The sequence below is a fragment of the Wyeomyia smithii genome, chromosome 2 (assembly GCF_029784165.1).
Source record: "Wyeomyia smithii strain HCP4-BCI-WySm-NY-G18 chromosome 2, ASM2978416v1, whole genome shotgun sequence".
Taxonomy (NCBI): Eukaryota; Metazoa; Arthropoda; class Insecta; order Diptera; family Culicidae; genus Wyeomyia; species Wyeomyia smithii.
This window is the reverse complement of record NC_073695.1, coordinates 92,796,627-92,814,693: the sequence shown is the minus strand read 5'-3', so window position 1 is coordinate 92,814,693 and position 18,067 is coordinate 92,796,627. Positions and strand designations below refer to the sequence as shown.

The 18,067-nt window shown below is 36.9% G+C and overlaps 1 protein-coding gene across 1 annotated transcript in view; it reads left to right on the top strand.

The window, feature by feature from the left end:
- The first annotated feature begins 4,188 nt into the window (after positions 1–4,188).
- Positions 4,189–18,067, top strand: part of LOC129724891 (probable multidrug resistance-associated protein lethal(2)03659) — a 28,374-nt gene continuing 14,495 nt past the window's right edge. The window contains exons 1-3 of the mRNA XM_055680169.1: positions 4,189–4,286; positions 4,493–4,648; positions 14,750–15,663. Coding sequence (XP_055536144.1) covers positions 14,759–15,663 — 905 coding nt within the window. The 5' untranslated portion in view covers positions 4,189–4,286; positions 4,493–4,648; positions 14,750–14,758. The remainder of the gene's footprint in view (positions 4,287–4,492; positions 4,649–14,749; positions 15,664–18,067) is intronic.

The window sequence follows — 18,067 nt, the reverse complement described above, 5'->3', positions numbered from 1 at the left end:
GTCTGTGTTTTATTTCGTTACCTTTTACGGTATGTGAGTCTGTTAGTAGAAACCAGAAAATATAGCAATCAATAAAAAAAAAAATTATATATAATAGGTAGCATATTTTACAGTGAAGAAATCGAGAATGAACCCTGTTCTTGGTCACTAAAGCCATTTTTACAGTCCGTTCAAAATGAGTAACTGTTGCGTAGCATTCTTCACCCATGTGACAGTGATAATTAAATTTTTCTCATCAACACATGAGGGCGCATGTGAGCTGTGCAAATTTTATCAGCTGACATACCTAGAAAACTATTAACATACTTAATTGGGAACATAAGGTGTTTTTTTAAGCAGGCTACTTTTATATAAAGGCTGAAAAAACATCAACAATAAAATTATTTTTTGCATCTAATTTTCTTCTCATCGATTAAGCTATCGATTGTCTTTTACACGACAGTTAACGTTTTTTCGTATTTTAAATTAGCTGTACTGATTGAAAAATAATTTTACATAAACATTATTTCGACTAATCGGTGTTGAAAGTTAAACTACATTGTATGTTTTTGCGATTTCGTTTATTCATGAAAGATAGATTACACTGGTCGACAAAAGCGAAATAAAAGTTACTCTAAAAGATTGTTTTTTTGATCAGTCATGTGAATTTGGGGTCATTAATAAATGCGCACTTCTGTCAAAAGGCCGCAGAGTAATTGCTTACCGAGTTCTTCATTTGCTTCCATTTGAAATAAAATAGTCTTCCATTTTTTCCCATTGGAAATAAAATAGTCTTCATTAAAAAACTAATTACATATACAATGCATCTGCAATTTCGATGCATTTAAATTAAGTAACGCCTCTTGAGCATGAACACTCTAGAGACGTTACGAAATTTAAATGTCCACACGGTCCACACCGAACGAGAATTTAAATAACGCTCAACGGTGTTACATTGCAATTCGTTCCCGCTGTCAGCGGAAGTAAGCGATGAAAACAAAACAAATAGTTCAATTCACTTATCAGTGTCGTCTGATGTTATGCTATATTTCCAAGAGTGCCTGTATATAAGGGTGGCAACATGTCATCCTGGATTTAGGCAAATAATCTCTAACATACTCTTTTTTCCTCCCCACGAGTTTACTGCCGTTCCACGCATAATTGAACAAATCACACTTTTTATTAAATCGTCAAAATGGGAAAAATGAATCAAAAATGCATTAAAAACTTAAGAAACAAAGGTAATTATGCCTATTAAACAGTCTTACTTCATTTCTTTGTAGGCAAACTTTTAAAGAAACTTAATTTATTTGCTGGAACAACTGTATGAAGCGTCGACAGCAATGCTTGCTTTCGTTCCGCGTCAATCCCTCGAGGAGACTTTTGAAACGAAAGGTGTTGGTGCAGCGTGAAATTTTTATCAGCGATCTTTTTTTTTGTTTCTTGGAGAATAGGTTGCAATAAACTAGGTTTTTGCCATCTACGGAATCTGAGTATGCTATTTCGTATCGACCTTTGTTGAACTGGACGTTTCTTATATTATCAATAAACGGTCGAGGGTGAGTCTGGTTCAGAGTATATTGACTGACTGTTAATCTCGTTTGGAAAAAATCAGATGTCTGCATATCAAGTACTTCGACGTTCTTCGTGGCTCTGGCAACTGCAGACATAAAATCTTCGAAGGTGACCACACGTTCATGCCGCATCGACTTTTCCACCGCAGCATGGAAGCTGTCGGGGGCCATGAACGTGTGTCCTGGCTCAAAAAACTTCAAAACGATTTGTTTTAGAACAGTGTCGGTCTTGTTCAGCAGTAGGACAACGCGTTGGAAGAATCCCCAATTTTTGTTTTGGGTCCAGCCACAAAGTTATTTGTTCGAGGTGTCCATAGTGCTGGAAGACTCTGTGGAAGCAACTCAGCACATCGTTACTGCTACGCCCAGCGATTTGCTCCGACCACAGGCATGCAACAACAGGGAACGAACGGGTGTACCTTCCAACGGGCGCAAATGTTTCATTGTATGCCAAAATTCTTACCATCCATTCGAGGCAGTTGTATCACCTAAAATTAAAAAAATTAAACCTATTAAAAATACAAAAACAAATTCAAAATATATAACAACTACTTTTTGCAGATCCACTGTCATAACAGGCTGATTGGCAACAGCTTTTTCGCCATCTGCGTGGTATTCTGCTCGGGCTTGTTTTGCGTAGTCCAGATGTTTGGCTTGAGTAGTGCATACAGTACATTCAGAATTTCCAACATCATGTCCCGAAATCTTCTGGTGCTCTTCCGAAGCGACACACAACTCGCACTCTTCGTGTCCTAATTTCACAAAAGAAATGTTCATTTCTTTTAGGACTGTATTATACAGAGAGTAGGACACTGTGGTATCATGTGTAGCTTGGTAATCATCGTGCATGGCTCTTTATGTCAAATCTGATGGCAGGTATAAGCGATTGGGCGCATGCTCCCTTCTGTAGTGCGATACCGTTGGTCCAAATGTTAAAATGTGAGCCTTAATTGCTTCACGGGAGTATTTGCTCCTCAAATACTTTCCACGCTTAGTGCGTCACGAAACACCCTCGTCATTTCCAGTAATACTCCGATATATAATGTTCCTAAAATTAATAGTTATTTATAAAACTAACATTGTTTTTATACCTTGCGAATCTCACCTGCATTGTTTGCCGAAGCCAATCGTATTCAAAAAGAATGTTCGACACACGGTCACTGGAACATCACTGGCTGTAGGAAGACTGCAAATGTATGATCGTTTCTTTCGCAACTCTTTAGCAGCATCACGGGTTTTGCGTCGGTCTGTCACACTGGCAATACTCACATAATTTTGTACGAAAATGCGCTGACCATCTGCATTCAGACTCCAGTAGTTGTTGTTGACCTTCTCTCTGTCATCGTGGGACAAATGGTCCGCACACTTTTTGCGGCAACCACAATCTTCCATGATAATGGAATGTGCCACTTTCCGTTTCTTAGCGGAATCCTCTCTCTGGATTTCTTGTTTGGTCTTTTTTCTCGCCTTTTGACCTCTTGGAGTTCCGAAAAAGCTTCCGTCAGAATCGTCGCTTCTTTCTGCAGGTTGCTCTGGAAAGCTTCTCTTATCCGGCTCGACACTTTTTCTTGAGCTACCAAATCGCTCACCTGATCTTATGAAAAATTCATAATCACTGTCATCACTTCCGTATGCTTGCAACATGGCCAATGCATTCATTTTCGGTTCTGAACGAAACTTCCGACGAACGAAACAAGTCGACCCACACAACACACGATGTAAACAAAACAAACAAACTAAAGCGTCATTTGCACGAGTTAAGTGGTGCGATGCGAAATTCACAGTGGGGCTGTTATGCGTGGAATTTGCCAATTCATTTTATAATTCCAGGCATAAGAGTCCCACTAAACAAGTTTTCTGTTAACGACCGTAAATCAAATCCTCAAATGAAGTATTTGATAATTTTCATTGGATATGTTTGTCTTTAACGCAATCTCAATCACAACACTGTTTTTTGATACGCCATTTTGCCTCATATGGCAAATAATGTTCAAATGTTTAATCGCATTCTTCTCAGTTGTCCATTCTGGAACATGGGACAGTTATGCTTGGAACGGCAGTTTAATAGGTCGATTAGAATGACACTGACATTCATTTCATTCGAATCCCCCGCTCCGCTCGATTGGAATGACACTGACATTCATTTCATTCATTTTTCTCATTTCTTCTCCAATTCAGATAGTGTCACCACTCTTATATTATTGTTCATTGGTTTTTGTCAGCTAGCTGACATCTCTATCTTTTTTGCTTTGTTTCATCGCAGCTAACATCGCAGCGGATCCGCGATTTGCGGGCGTTTTTGTGTCATAGACCTTTACTTATGTCAAATCGTTTTTGTCGCGTAGCGGATGTAGCTACCCACGGACTACACTGTCTACACCGTCTACACCCGAAAATAGTTGAGTTTAGTTCATAAAACTAACACAACTACAAGTGCTGTCAAACATCATTAAAAAAAAGACAGCTGCACCCACTAATGTCACATTAGTTTATTAAAACCTATTAAAACCCCATTCCAATTTTGTAGTGTTCCTATGACTTTTCTCTGCAATAATGAGAAACATAGTTCACGATAAGAACCACTACTGCCGACATTACTTGGTCGAATTTGTTCTGCCAGCCAGTATTACATTGTGCCTCTTAGCGGTCGGCTCTAGTTGTGTAGTCTTTTGGTGGTTGTTGCTGATGATAAATGAGCTCAATTCTCATTGCTCTACACACTATATTCGCGATGTAATTAGACCATGATGCTCTGGCAGGTGTAATAGATAGATATCGGGCAGTTCATATCCTTTCGACAATTCCTGAAAACATCATGATGCTCGTCAGTCACACAACCGAGATGCTAGCTAATTTGGTTGAGTGACTGAAAAGTAGTGTGCGATAAAAGCGTGAAATATTGAGTGCTATTAGTTAAGAAGAATCTCTTATACGTTTAGCGACAAAATGGTAACTCGTTTTCGGTGATTATTGCGGAATTGATTGACTGGAAACAAGTTCTTGGATTTCAAAGAATTTCTGTGAATCGGTAATAGCATCAGTGATACTGAATATTTTGTTTGGATTTCTGCAGGTATAAAATAAACCACTAAAAGGTACGTAGAATGGAATCCCTCTGAAGCATTTTTAGTAAGCTTGTTCAAAATCAGTAGTAAACATTTGAGGTAGTCATGCATGTGAATAGCAAAACTGCGTTGTAAAGTACCTACCTATTTCATAATACCATTGATATACACATGTACGTAATGGTACTGTGTGCTAAATTCTAAACTTATTACATTTTGTAGCAATGCTCGCCGGCACAGTGACAGTGGGCGCAGTAATAGCTATTATGATAAAATAATCAATTCAATTTTAAAATATTAAAATAATTATATTTTAAGTTATTTGAATTAACCCATTATGGACCGGACCTAGATCCTGATTTTTCTTTAACGCGATTTTCACAACACAGGCTTGTTTTGTTCTTATCAAGAAAAAAAAATGGTGAAGAAAAAATTTTCCGACTTTCCACAACCGAGTATTTCACTGTTCGTTTTTCCGAACAGTGGGCCAATGTGTGATAACAAATCAATGAATCCTGAATTATATGATTTCATTGAAATTTATTATTTATGTGGTTCAAGAGCTTCAAAACATTTGGGATGTACATAAACATTACATCTTTTACAAATGAATATTGTGGGTTTGTGACAATGCCTTCATCTTCTTGATTTTTCATCGTGTGCTCTAGCTGGAAAGTGTTGTCTAATACCTAAAATCAACGGGAGAGAGAATATATACCACATTTACTTCAGATGCCCGTTGAATAGCTAAAGTTTCTTCATCATCACTCTCTTCCTCCAGTATAGCAAAAACTTCATGCATCGTCAATGCGCGGCGTCGATTCATCTTGATTTCTAAACATGAAGATCGAATTCACTTTAGATATACTTGGAGCAAAGTAATCAAAAGACATGAAACTGATACTTACGATAGCTTCAATACAGATTCAGTCCACATGAAACAAAAGTAATTGACGCACTATAAAATAAACATTCAAAACCAATCCAGCCATTTAGCTAACTGCGTTTGACAGTACGTAAACAAAGTGAACACCTTTAGGACCACTGTTCGGAAAAACGAACAGTCATTTTCGATCAAGGGGCACGCGCGTTGCAATGCTCGTAGAGTATTGATAAATGGTACAAAGTAAAAGTCATCCATTAGTAACTAGAATATGTCAATATCAATATCAGCTTCAATTACTTTTTTCAGTTTTAAAAATTATAATGAAAAATTGTGTTTTTCAACACATCTGCGCGAAACGCTAGCCACCCTACGGGATGGTTAGGGAGGGGTGTCCAGTACATTTTTTTTGTAGCCAACATTTCCAGCTATCATATACAGAAGACGGAATGTTTTTATCTTATCTCAGTTATTCGTGAAAAATTTCTAAAGTACTGTTCGGAAAACCGAACACCCGGTCCATAATGGGTTAAGAAGATAACTAATAAAAATAACAATTACTTTGTATATAAAATTGAACAGATCTGACCCATAGTGTTGACTGTTGGTAAAATGATGAACGTTGAATTCGCCTATACGAATAGAAACGACAGTGTTCATCAGTATTTATTCGTATAAACCGGCGTATTTGTTCACGTTATACACCTCGGAAGTCACTGGATTGCACAATAAATAAATGATTCTATTATTAAAGTAATTGCAGTTATCTACATCATTGCAAACTATGTATACTGGATGTCACAGGAAAATTCACGTGAGCATATCTGCCGGTTTTTAGTTATTCCACATGGCAGACAATCGACAACATCATTCTGCTGGCAATGAATAATGCATGCGCTCCGAGATATGGATAACTAATGTAACATTACATTTATGATGAAACTGGCTTTTCGAAACGAGCAAAATTCATGAATTTGCATAGGGTATCGTTCGTTATTATTTCGTACAACAAATGAAAATCTTCGCATTCACTCGGGCACTGAATGTTGTATTTTCATGGATAGTTTGGTATTAAGGTTTTTTTTTTATATAAAACTGCCAAGATCATTAATACCTTTAAATGTTACATGTAAGTCGCTTTTGGTGCCCACATTAGAGAAGAGCTTGATTGAAAACTACCTGTGAGACTTGATTTTTTTAATAATTCAATTTTCTTTTTTAATAATTTGAAACGTGAGAATGTAACAAATTTCGATTATGTGTTATTTTTGTTACACACATGACGAGCATTTCATTGTCTAATTTTTCATGCCTTTAGGAAATCATTTGAATGTTTTCCTGTAACCTACCAAGCGTTATCAACAGTTGTTCGTTTTAGATTGTGTCTCCTGATCATTTTTATTATGAGATGTGAATTGCTTGGTGACTTGCTAGTTTATTTTTCTATGTCTTGTGCACTGCCGTCTTATCTCAATTACGTGTTTCACATAAAATTTGATACACAAAAACTTATTGAAAAGAGAGTACAATGAATATAGTAAATAAAAGAAATGAAAATTGTAAATTATTTTACGGATTCGTCGAGCCCGCGAAACTCATCAATGATAAATACGTTATGTGTTTGTGTGCTACAAACAGTCGAATCGATATTTTATCGCCAGTCGATCATCTTTATTAACCGGATAGACAAGCAAACAAACAACTGTCACATTCCTTGAACTTGCCTGCAATGTCGATATGAGTCCGTCTAAAAAAAAACGAAGCTTCGGATTGCTCTACATCAGTGGTAGCGTGCGATCAATGAAATGGAATAAGTTCACTCCCGAAGATAATCACAAACTCAACGGGGGACAAGCATGGTTCCGTCTAGGAAACGCGATTGCATTCAGTCGAGTGTAACACTGTTGATAGTTACTCCATAGAATTGCCATCATGTCTAACCTACGCAGAGAAGGTCGTATGTTTATGTCCGTATAACAGTACAGTACGGCTTTACCGGTCAATGAACAACGGCTTACAGCTTTTGCAAAGTTGTATAAAATCAAAGCAAATAGCATTTATTTGATAGCACCAGACCGGAAAAAATACAGTCTGCTGATTATTTTTATTAGTTTAACAGTTACTTATAAATTGGTCTCAAGGAATGCGGCTAGACAACCAACACAATCCTATATTGGAATTCGCTTGAAATGAACAGTACAGTGTGTTTTTAAACAATAGTAAATCTCAAAAACAAAAACGCAAGTTTTTTGTCTTTCAGTCGTTTGTTGATAAAAATAAAGAATCATGATAAAATTTATAAAGTGAACACCATATCGCTTATCGCAGGAAATACAGGCACTCAAACATTTGCATTATGTCCGGAAGTTAAGCAGCTTTAAGGGCCTTTAAGTCTGCAACATGCACCTCAAAACTTGTTTGGGAGTGTGCTCAATCACTGAATTGTAATAGTCAAGTAGATTCATATTGGGTTCCTGGTCACTGTGGAATAGATAGAAGCAAAAGTGCCGGTGAACTGGCAAGACTTGGATCGTCTCATCAGTTCCTAGGACTAGAACCGCTTTGTAGTCTATCCGCTTGTTATCTTAGAATGCAACTAAAAGCATGAGAAACTTTGAAAGTGGAATCCAACTGGATAAACACTTTCATTTGTAGTCAATCAAAAAAATCAACTGCTCAAAAATTCAGCTCAGGTGCCTTAAAGCGCTCAAAGCTGTGATTTTTCGATCCTCGAAAATCTACCAAGGGGATAGAAATTGAAATGAAATCAGGGATGCCAGGTCATTTTTTCAAATGTCTTCACGTTCCTAGAGAAAATGTCTTCACATGTCTTCCAACCCAAGATGGCTTGTTAAAACCGACCGAAGGCTGCGGCTAATCGAAAACTGTCGAGCAAAAAAAAAGGTCACCACATATGCAAAATGCGGGTAATAATCACATGTTCTCAAATGTCTTCACATATTTTTCAATTTCTTCAATTTGTCTTCACAAACAAGGATGTTTTCACCGCAGGGTAAATGTATTCGATTTGAAGACATGTCTTCCAATCTGGCATCGCTGAATGAAATTCGGAAAATCGCATTTTTTTTTAATGTCAAATATCTTAAAACATATATAATATGTAAATATGTAAATTATTTCAATGTGCATTAGGTATCTCAAATCTGATTTTAATTAGGGTGGTTCATTTATTTTTTATTGGGGTGGTTTTTGGTCTGGCTGAAACTTTGCATGGATGCTCATATGGGCTATGGGGCTCTATAGCTCTGCCGAAGACTATATACTGCCGTTTCAAGCATAATTTTCCACCGTGCAAAATGTATGGGTGGAAGATGGGACAACTCTGCTTCGAACGGCACGGCAGTATACCGATCAAACAAAACCTTCTGGCTCTGAAAATATTTGTAATCATAAATACCATTTTACATGTACCCTTGCCAAAAATTAATTGTGATTCACAAAAAATGGCATCTTCAACTTAGGAAAATCTGTGTAAAGTTTCAACCGGATTAAAAATTTATTTGTTAAATTGATCCTATGTATAAAGTGACCAGACGTCCCGCGTTTCAACACCATGTCCCGCTTGAAAATCCGTCCCGCGAAATGTCCCGCGTTCAACTAAAATGTTCCGTACGCCTTTGAAATGTCCCGCGGTTTCAATCAAATTGAAACATCAGATGTCAAATATTTCTACTGGGGGAGTGCGCCTCTCTAACAAGTATTATTCTACTCATTAATGTGGTTTCACTGCCAACCGTGTACAAATTTGACATTTATTTCTTCACGTCTACACGCTCACTCTGGGCTACTCAGCGGCTGAGTTGAATTTTAATCATTTTTTTCAGTTGTTCGAAGATGTCAAATTATGAGTAGAATTAAATTGATCATGACGACAAATTTCCTCAAAATTGGGTAACTGGTGCTTGCGTGTTGTTTTTGTTATTTTTTTGCAATTAAAAGCAAACAGAAAACCAAGCAAACCGTCTGAAAAAAGGAAGAAATAGAAATGTTTGAAATTAGTTGTTATCGGTAGGTAATTCATAATTTGAAATAATTGACTGCAACTAATGCCAATTTTTCTTTTTCACCAGGACACGTTGGTTGGATATACGGCGAATAAATTCAAAGATCTCCCGTGTCCTAGCGAACAAAGGTAAATTTCTTGAAATAAGCCTTTTTTGAAATAAAATTCATTAAAAAGGCAAAATATAATAATTTCGAGTCAATAATGATAATTTTTCCGAAATTCCCTCATTGAAGCTTAAAGTACTCATTTTTGAGTCGAAAATGATTAACATTTACGCATCGCGCATCAGGTATAATATGGGTAATATTTACTCAATTTTTACAACATTCGGTGGTACTCAAAAATGAGTAAAACAACTTCTACTCAATTTTGAGTACATACGGTTTAAGCGAAACTGATTAGGTTTCGACTCAGTTTTGGGTTATCCAGAGTGAGCGTGTATAACACCGGAATCAAAAAAGCGTAAGGGCGGAAAAAAAACTATTCAGTGGAAAAAACGAGCTACTCGACATGACAGGGATGCCACATACAGATTTATCTGTGATAAAAAAAACAAAGTTTTGAACAATTTCTTCGTAAAAATTTATGTGAACAGATTTTTATAAAAACCACCAGATTTATACGGATTTTTCACAAAATCTATAAATTTCATGCATATTTCAATGCTGTACAGTCAAGAATATTTTTTCAAATTTTACATTCAGGTCAAAATGTGGCATCTCTGCTACCCGGTCTTTCGATGCTTCCAATGTCACATACATTCATGTAGTGGAAGGAAGTTAACGAAATTTAATATTTGTTGCAATTTTATTAACTTGTGTTTGTCGAAGAAGTTCTGTGATAAAATATTCCAAATTTGATTTGAAGCAGTATTAATTTCAGTAAAAAAAAATTATTCGCTTTTTATGAATATAAAAGATAAACGTTTGAGAAAATTTTGTTTTTATTGCTAAGTAATCTTATTGAATCTTAATAATTATACTTTTTATTCAGATTTATTTACTTCACAGACTGACATGTCTAAAAAGCGTCAATGTATGCTCACTGATGATCTGAGCCATGAATTTCCTTTTCTTAAAAAGTCAAAAGTTACTGGAAATGTGTGCTGTGAAACCTGTAACAGTGTATTTTTCATTGGATCTGGAGATAGAACTGACATCAACAGGCATTTATCGACGTATAAACATAAACGTGCGCTAGAGGCAGCTGCAACCTCATCGAAACTTCTTATTTTTTTCCGGAAAGCAGATTTTGGTGTAAAAGAACAGGAGCTTGCTCATGCTGAAGTTGTCTTTACCTATCATACAATCATGCATAGCCAATCGTTTCGATCTATGGATTGTACGTCGAAGCTTGTTCGTTCTTTCTTTGAACCAAAATTTTCCTGTGGACGCACGAAGACGGAGGCTATTGCAAAGAATGTCCTTGCTCCGTATTCTGTTGATCAAATTTTGACAAGCATGGAATACATCAATTTTATCACAATCTTTTCTGACGCCTCGAATCACAAGGATACAAAACTGTTTCCTTCTATAATAAGATATTTTAATTACAAGCGTGGAATACAAGTTAAGCTGTTGGATTTTGTTTCACTTCCTGGTGGAACCTCTGATATTATAGCGTCATCAATTTTCGAAATTTTGTGCAAATTTGAGATGCAGAATAAGGTGGCAGCAATTTGTACAGATAACGCAAACACAAATTGCGGTGGCCTCTTAAGAAAAGGTACAAACAATGTTTATGCTAAGCTTAAGGATCGTCTTCAAAAACCTATAATAGGTGTAGGATGCACTGCACATACCGTTAATAATGCCATTCAGAATGCGGCAGATGATCTTCCCGTAGACGTTGAGGGTATTGTTATAAAAATTTATAGTCATTTTTATATTTTTACCGTAAAAGTTGAAAAACTGAAAGAGTTTTGTGAGATGGCAGAAGTACAGTATATGAAGATTTTGGGTTATAGCAAGACGAGATGGCTTGCCTTGATGCCTGCCATTGAACGAATATTAAAAATGTTTTCACCATTAAAATCTTATTTTTTGTCGATTGATAGCTGTCCGAGAAATTTTCGCGATTTTTTTGAGGAAGATAGTTCTGAAATGTGGTTGTTTTTCATGCATAGTCAGACCGCGTTATTTCACAATACAGTGAAAAGAATCGAAAGCGACAAAAGTACAATTACAGAAGTCGTAAGTGAGATAGACGATCTTATATTTAAACTTCGTGAGAGGGTTAGTAACCAGTTTCTCCCGCTAAATGTGCGTAACCAACTAAAACATCTCGAGTAAAATGGTTGGCAAAAGAGTGAGTTATTCAAAACTAGTGTTCTGAAGTTTTATCAGAAATGTATTGATTATCTTGATGCTCGAGTTGTTCAGTTTGAACACGTTGATTTTCCCAAATGGGTGAACTTTAGGGACACTTTGGATTGGCAATCCATTCAAACGAGTTTCGAGTATATTAGCAAATTTACTAATTCGCATGGATCAGCAGATGCAGAGAAGCAAGAAGCAGAGTTTTTCGACGAGGTAGTCTACGCGAGAATATATACAGATGAAGAAAAAATTATAAGTTGGAACGATAGTAATGTTGAAGTCGAAGAGAGATGGGTAGAACTTTTCAAGCATTTGGAAAGTAATAATATTCCGTTCAATAATTTAAGAAAAATAGTAGAATTCGCGTTGTGTTTGTCAGGCACTAATGCTGTAACCGAACGAATTTTTTCAGTCGTGAACAAAATTTGGACAACTGAGAAAACTCAATTGAGTGTTGAAACACTAAAAGCAATGTTACAGCTTAGGTTCAATTTTGACGAAACATGTGAAGTTTTTGGTAAAAATGTTAATAATGTATCACTCCTACGCAAAGAACACAACGCCGAAAAATATGTTTGATACATATAATTTTGTTGTGTAGTAAAAATTGTTAAATAAAAACTTGGTAAATTTGAAACTATTAACGTGAGTTTTCGACCATTTCGAGAGTAACTATCCAACCCCCCCCCCCCCCCCCCCCTGTTCGTCTCAGAATTGTATTGCTGTTCGCGTTGGGGCTCTAACCATCTGGTCACTTTACCTATGTAACATGTATGTTTCATGTGTCAAACTGTGTTATTATCATTTGATGGCTTCAAGATTTTGGTAAAACATGTAGTACGCTTGTTTTATCTTCTGTCGAACGTTCTGATGCAGTGAAATGTTCTATTTAGATTTTTATAAATTTTATTTTGATTTTATGTCACCCCTTTTCTCCTTCAGGAACATTCAAAATTTTTAATGGAAGAGGGAAAGGCAGTTTTCCGACAGCGTGTATGTTCAATTTAGCAAAAGGAAACATAAACAAACAAGTCCAGTGACGTTGTTTGTTTTTGCGGTGTAGCTACACGAGGACTACTGGGTGAGATGATAAAAATTCTTTGTTAGATTGCAATGCGAACTAACAAAATTCGTATATTCAATTTATGTTTTAACTGCCGTCGCCGTGCGCAATGCTATGCGGCCCTGGCCCAATACTTGTACAAAATTTCGTTTAAAACAAGTTTGTTCAAAGAATGATTTCAAAATCTGTTGAATGTTCAGTGCTGAGTATATAAAAATCTCTAGCCAACAATATTTGAAGCGTAAAGATGATGCAACTTATTCATTTAAAAAAATTCAACTAATCATTTTTACACACCCCAGAACATTAATAGGATTGTCTGTTCTCTATGGTTAATAGTTGTAGGTGTACCTAAATATTTACTAACGGGAACATTTCTTTGGCTTCCTGTGTTGGATAATTAAATATTGTCTCGCTCGTAGTGATGTATGTAATATGATCTAGAAAAAAAAACGCACCATCAGTGTATTTTTAGTGCTGTTCAAATGGTTCTGTGACGGCACCTTATCTAACTGTCGCCATGGTCTGTATGTCGATAGGTTAACACACATTTTTTTCTTAAATTAAGAAAAAGATAAGGGTATAGTTTTAAAGTAGGGTATCGAACGTCTTCGTCAGTGGTTTTCTTCGGCCCCCTTTTGCATAAGATTGCTGCAGAAAAACTGCCGAAGAAAACCACTGACGAAGACATTCGATACCCTATAATTTATTAATCTGTCAATCGACAACTTGAAATTATTGCAGAACTATAACGATTGCATCAGCCCCACAATCTGCTGTTTATTTGTTCTAAGATGATTACACTGGAGTCTTTTTTTACGCGGGGGGCGTAGCCCGTAAAAACTGGCGTTAACTGCGAAATCCGCGTTAAAAACCGCGTAAATTCTAAAATCTGCGTAGAAAATGCGTCTATTATGAAATCTGCGTGAAAAAACTTCATTCGCTGAAGGTTCTTAATTCATTTTTGTTCAATACTTTCGATAAAGATTCAATAGCAGTGGTATTTCCAACGATCTGATCTGAAAATTAAGACAAATATAAAAGGTTAAACTAAATCACTGAATATTTAATGATTGGTTTAAGTAAACTAATCGGACACTTTAAATAAACGATTTGAAAATAAAAAACAATTAAAACAAGCCACGTAAGCAACGACTTCTCTGGAAATACTGCGTAAAAACACAACCTACGTGAAACCCGCGTAAAAAGAGACTTTAGTGTATATCTTTTATGCTAGAAAAGTTTATCTCTAACAAGAGTAAACTTATCAAACGGTTGACAAAACTTACTAAACAATACTGACGGTTGCATCACCCCTAATTGATTATGTGGGTCGCAAGCAAATTCGTTTCAGTATTTAATTGACAATCAACTGGTGTAAACGGATTCGTACTGACATCAACCGTTTGTTTAGTAATCATAACTTATGTTGTTGTACGTCTAACTTCTATCATCACAATAATAATAACACAAGTACGTATCAATTAAAAGGCAATTAATCACGGAGCTCGACCTTTTTCATAATCACATCGCAAAGTAGATGTCGACCGTATTGAAAATTATGATGCTTGATGAGCCTTCACGCAGAACTATTTTCATCACGTGGTTGAACACTATCAAATCAAGTGACTAATCATCATCATTATCACAGTATATAGAAGAGCAGATTATCGCCATCCGATGCTGTTCATCGCTTGGCAGTGAAAAAAATGAGCTTAATTAAGACAAACAATCTTTATACATGAGTTATTCGTCATGAAAATTTAAATTTTAGCTCAAGTTTATTTTCAAACAATAAGTCATACTATTTTATTTTTTTTTTCGAATCTTATCATTTCAGCTCTGAATCATGGAGGTAGCCAAGCAGTCCAACCTTCCTCAATGTCCTGCCGAGAAAGCAAACTTCGCCTCCTACATCGTTTTCGGTTGGGTTCTGCCCATATTTTACAAGGGCTTCAAAAAAGAACTAGGTCCGGAGGATATGTATCAGCCAATGAAAGCTCACAAATCCGACAATCTTGGTAATCGCCTCTGTCGTGCCTGGGAAAACGAGATGGCCAACAAACAGGCTAAAGGCAAGAAACCAAGTCTCATGCGAGCTATGTCCAAGGTATTTGGATGGAACATTGTACTGCTGGGATTAATACTGCTGGTGCTAGAACTGGCATTTAAAGTTACGCAACCGATTTTTCTTGGTAGTTTGGTTGCATACTACTCTCAGCAGAACGGAAACATCAATGACGCTTATCTTTATGCAGCGGCCGTCGTTATGTGTAGTGCGATCAGTGTGCTCTTCATGCACTCATACATGCTTTCTCAATTGCATTTGGGTATGAAACTGCGAGTTGCCGCCTGCAGTATGATTTATCGAAAGTCTCTACGGTTAAGTAAAACCGCCCTAGGAGATACAACGGCCGGACAAGTCGTGAACCTTCTTTCCAACGATGTTGGCCGCTTAGATTTGGCCGTACTTTTTGTTCATTACCTGTGGATTGGACCGCTGGAAACGATCATCGTTACATACTTAATGTATCGGGAAATTGGCATTTCGGCAGTATTCGGCGTAACCTTCTTACTGATGTTTATCCCGCTGCAAGCTTACCTCGGAAAAAAGACCTCGGTGCTTCGGTTGCAGACAGCTCTAAGAACCGACGAACGGGTGCGTTTAATGAATGAAATCATTCAAGGAATTCAAGTAATCAAAATGTATACATGGGAAAAACCGTTCGCGAAGCTGGTAGCCATGGCAAGAAAGTAAGTATCGAATGTTTTGCGTAAACGGTATATGATTTCAAAAATTTTACGCTTATATGTAGCGGTAGGTTTCGATATTTATGTGAGTTTGAGTCAAAGTGATGAATATCATAATGTCGCAAGTGTTCAGTAAATTCTGTAGTAAATGTAAAATTCAGTAGATGTTACAAAGAACTCAGCACTAATTACTACTATTACTAAATACACAGTAAACAGTTACAGTTGGGAATACTTCCGTAATCAAAACTGCATGTGCCTTTAATGATAATATTGTTGTATTACGCGACGTGCATTCTATTTGTTTTATTTTTTTTTTTTTGTCGCCATTACATAATTATAACCTTTCCTTTATCCTTTTTATTACACTTCGCAATCAATTTTTTTTTTGTATGGAGTCCACTGCGACCAGTAGATTTTTGATCTTTTTGTGGCATTGTCCGGCCGTTTTTGCTATTCGCACATTTTTTTTACCTTTTTGCCGTGTTACTTATTGAGAAGTAACCTGCTCCGTGTAATAGTACTTTTTCCTTCTCCTTCAGACATAGTAACCTACTTCCCTCCTCGTCGACCTTATCATATCCTCCTGCAAGCTATCACTCTAACAGCGTGTAACTTGCTACAGTCTATGTGACAACCGTAATAGGCACGTTGAAAGTAATTTCGCGTCTTTTTTCACCGTGGGAATTTTTCACTTCGTTCTCACCGTGTGGTGACATCCGTAATAAGCCCCTATAAATTTATCAAAGCTTCAGACCAGTGATTATTATAGAAGAGCCGGAGAATAAACCCATACTTTAAAGTCCTTTTGCCAACTAATGACTTGATTCTACTAAGATTCTTGTAGCCTTGCGGCTACGAAGCTTAAAAATACAATTCCTTCAATTCGTTTGAATTATTCAAAGATCATTTTCACGAAAAAAACATTTCATGAAATGGGGTGAAATTAATCACTTTTTACAGTATTTTTCAAATAACTCTCTTCATGTTGGAACTTGCTTAATTAAATTAGATTGAGTTTCGATAAGTTTCGAGAAATTTTACGAAAATAAACAAAACTATCCCCGAAATTCAAAGGTTAACTTCAACAGGTTCGTGAAAAGATGTATTTCAGAATCTGTAAGCACTATCTAGTGTTGTAAAATCAGTATCTTTTGAGCAGCCCTTCATCACGAATTTTTAAGTGATAAATTTTACCCTTCTGATCAATTTCCCTTCCACATTCTTCGGTGAGCTTGAGCATGAGCTTGAGTTTGACGACCGCACATTTCGTAGATGCTCCTCCGTGATCGATCTGGGCTAGTGAAGTTGCACAAGGAACCACGTAAATGGCTACTTGGGATTAGTTTACCATCTTCAGTGTACAATTCAGTTGCTACCGCTTTGTATCCTAAGGATCGTAAGGACGTGGCCGGCGCCGTTATCGATCTATACAAAATCGATAACGGCGCCGGCCACGTCCTTACGATCGTTAGGATAAGAAAGGATGTTGTAAGGAAGGAAGTGTAACAGTCGTTGTCGTCGGAGACCGAGTTTACATCTGCATCTTCACGACTGCAACGGAAAGGTAGGGTTTGGTCACCGTGGTAAATGACGAATCGAGCAAAGTTGCGCGCGAAGTTAACTCATTACAAGGTAAACGGAGGTATATATTGCGTAGTCGTCAGATTATTTACGCTGTTTATCAACCGAACGACCTACTACTACCTACTCCGATTTGCAACATAATATACGAGCGAAAGATACGATCAGATAACTGTCGCGCGCTAATGATAATTTTTAAACTATATTGTGAAACTGCGAATTTTGACTACCTAGCGTGTTTAAAGATATAAAGCGGCTCACAATTTAATAGATATATTTAATAGTATAGACTCTAACAAACAACAATCTACCAAAGAACAGACCGCTCAGTGTCAAACGGCGAGCAGGGATCGTCTAACTACTCAGAGATATGCAAAAAATCTTCGTGCGTCTCGCAGATTCTTGTGTACGTCTTCAATATTTGGAAGAAGTAAGAGACGAAGAGAGAGATTTTCTATCTGAGAGTCAGGGATCGGGTGCAACAAAGCACAAAGCACACTCCGTTGGGAGGCTGCACATAAATTTCTAAAGAGACGAGTAAGAGCAGTTCAAATCGCACTCTACACTCTTTTCCAAAGAGACGAGTAAGTGCAGTTCGCATGTCACAACACACTTTATCCGTCTCGTGCCGGAGATGTCGCTTATGTCGAATTCGTTTTCGCGGTGTAACTACACTTTTTACTCCGTAAATGTTTTTTTTTTCACTTTCCGGACTACACTTTTTCTGTCTGACTACCTTTTTCTATCCCGGACTACACTCGAAATAGGCAGGGTATAGTTTAAAAGACACCAACACATTCAAACGTATGTGTAAAAACTGGTT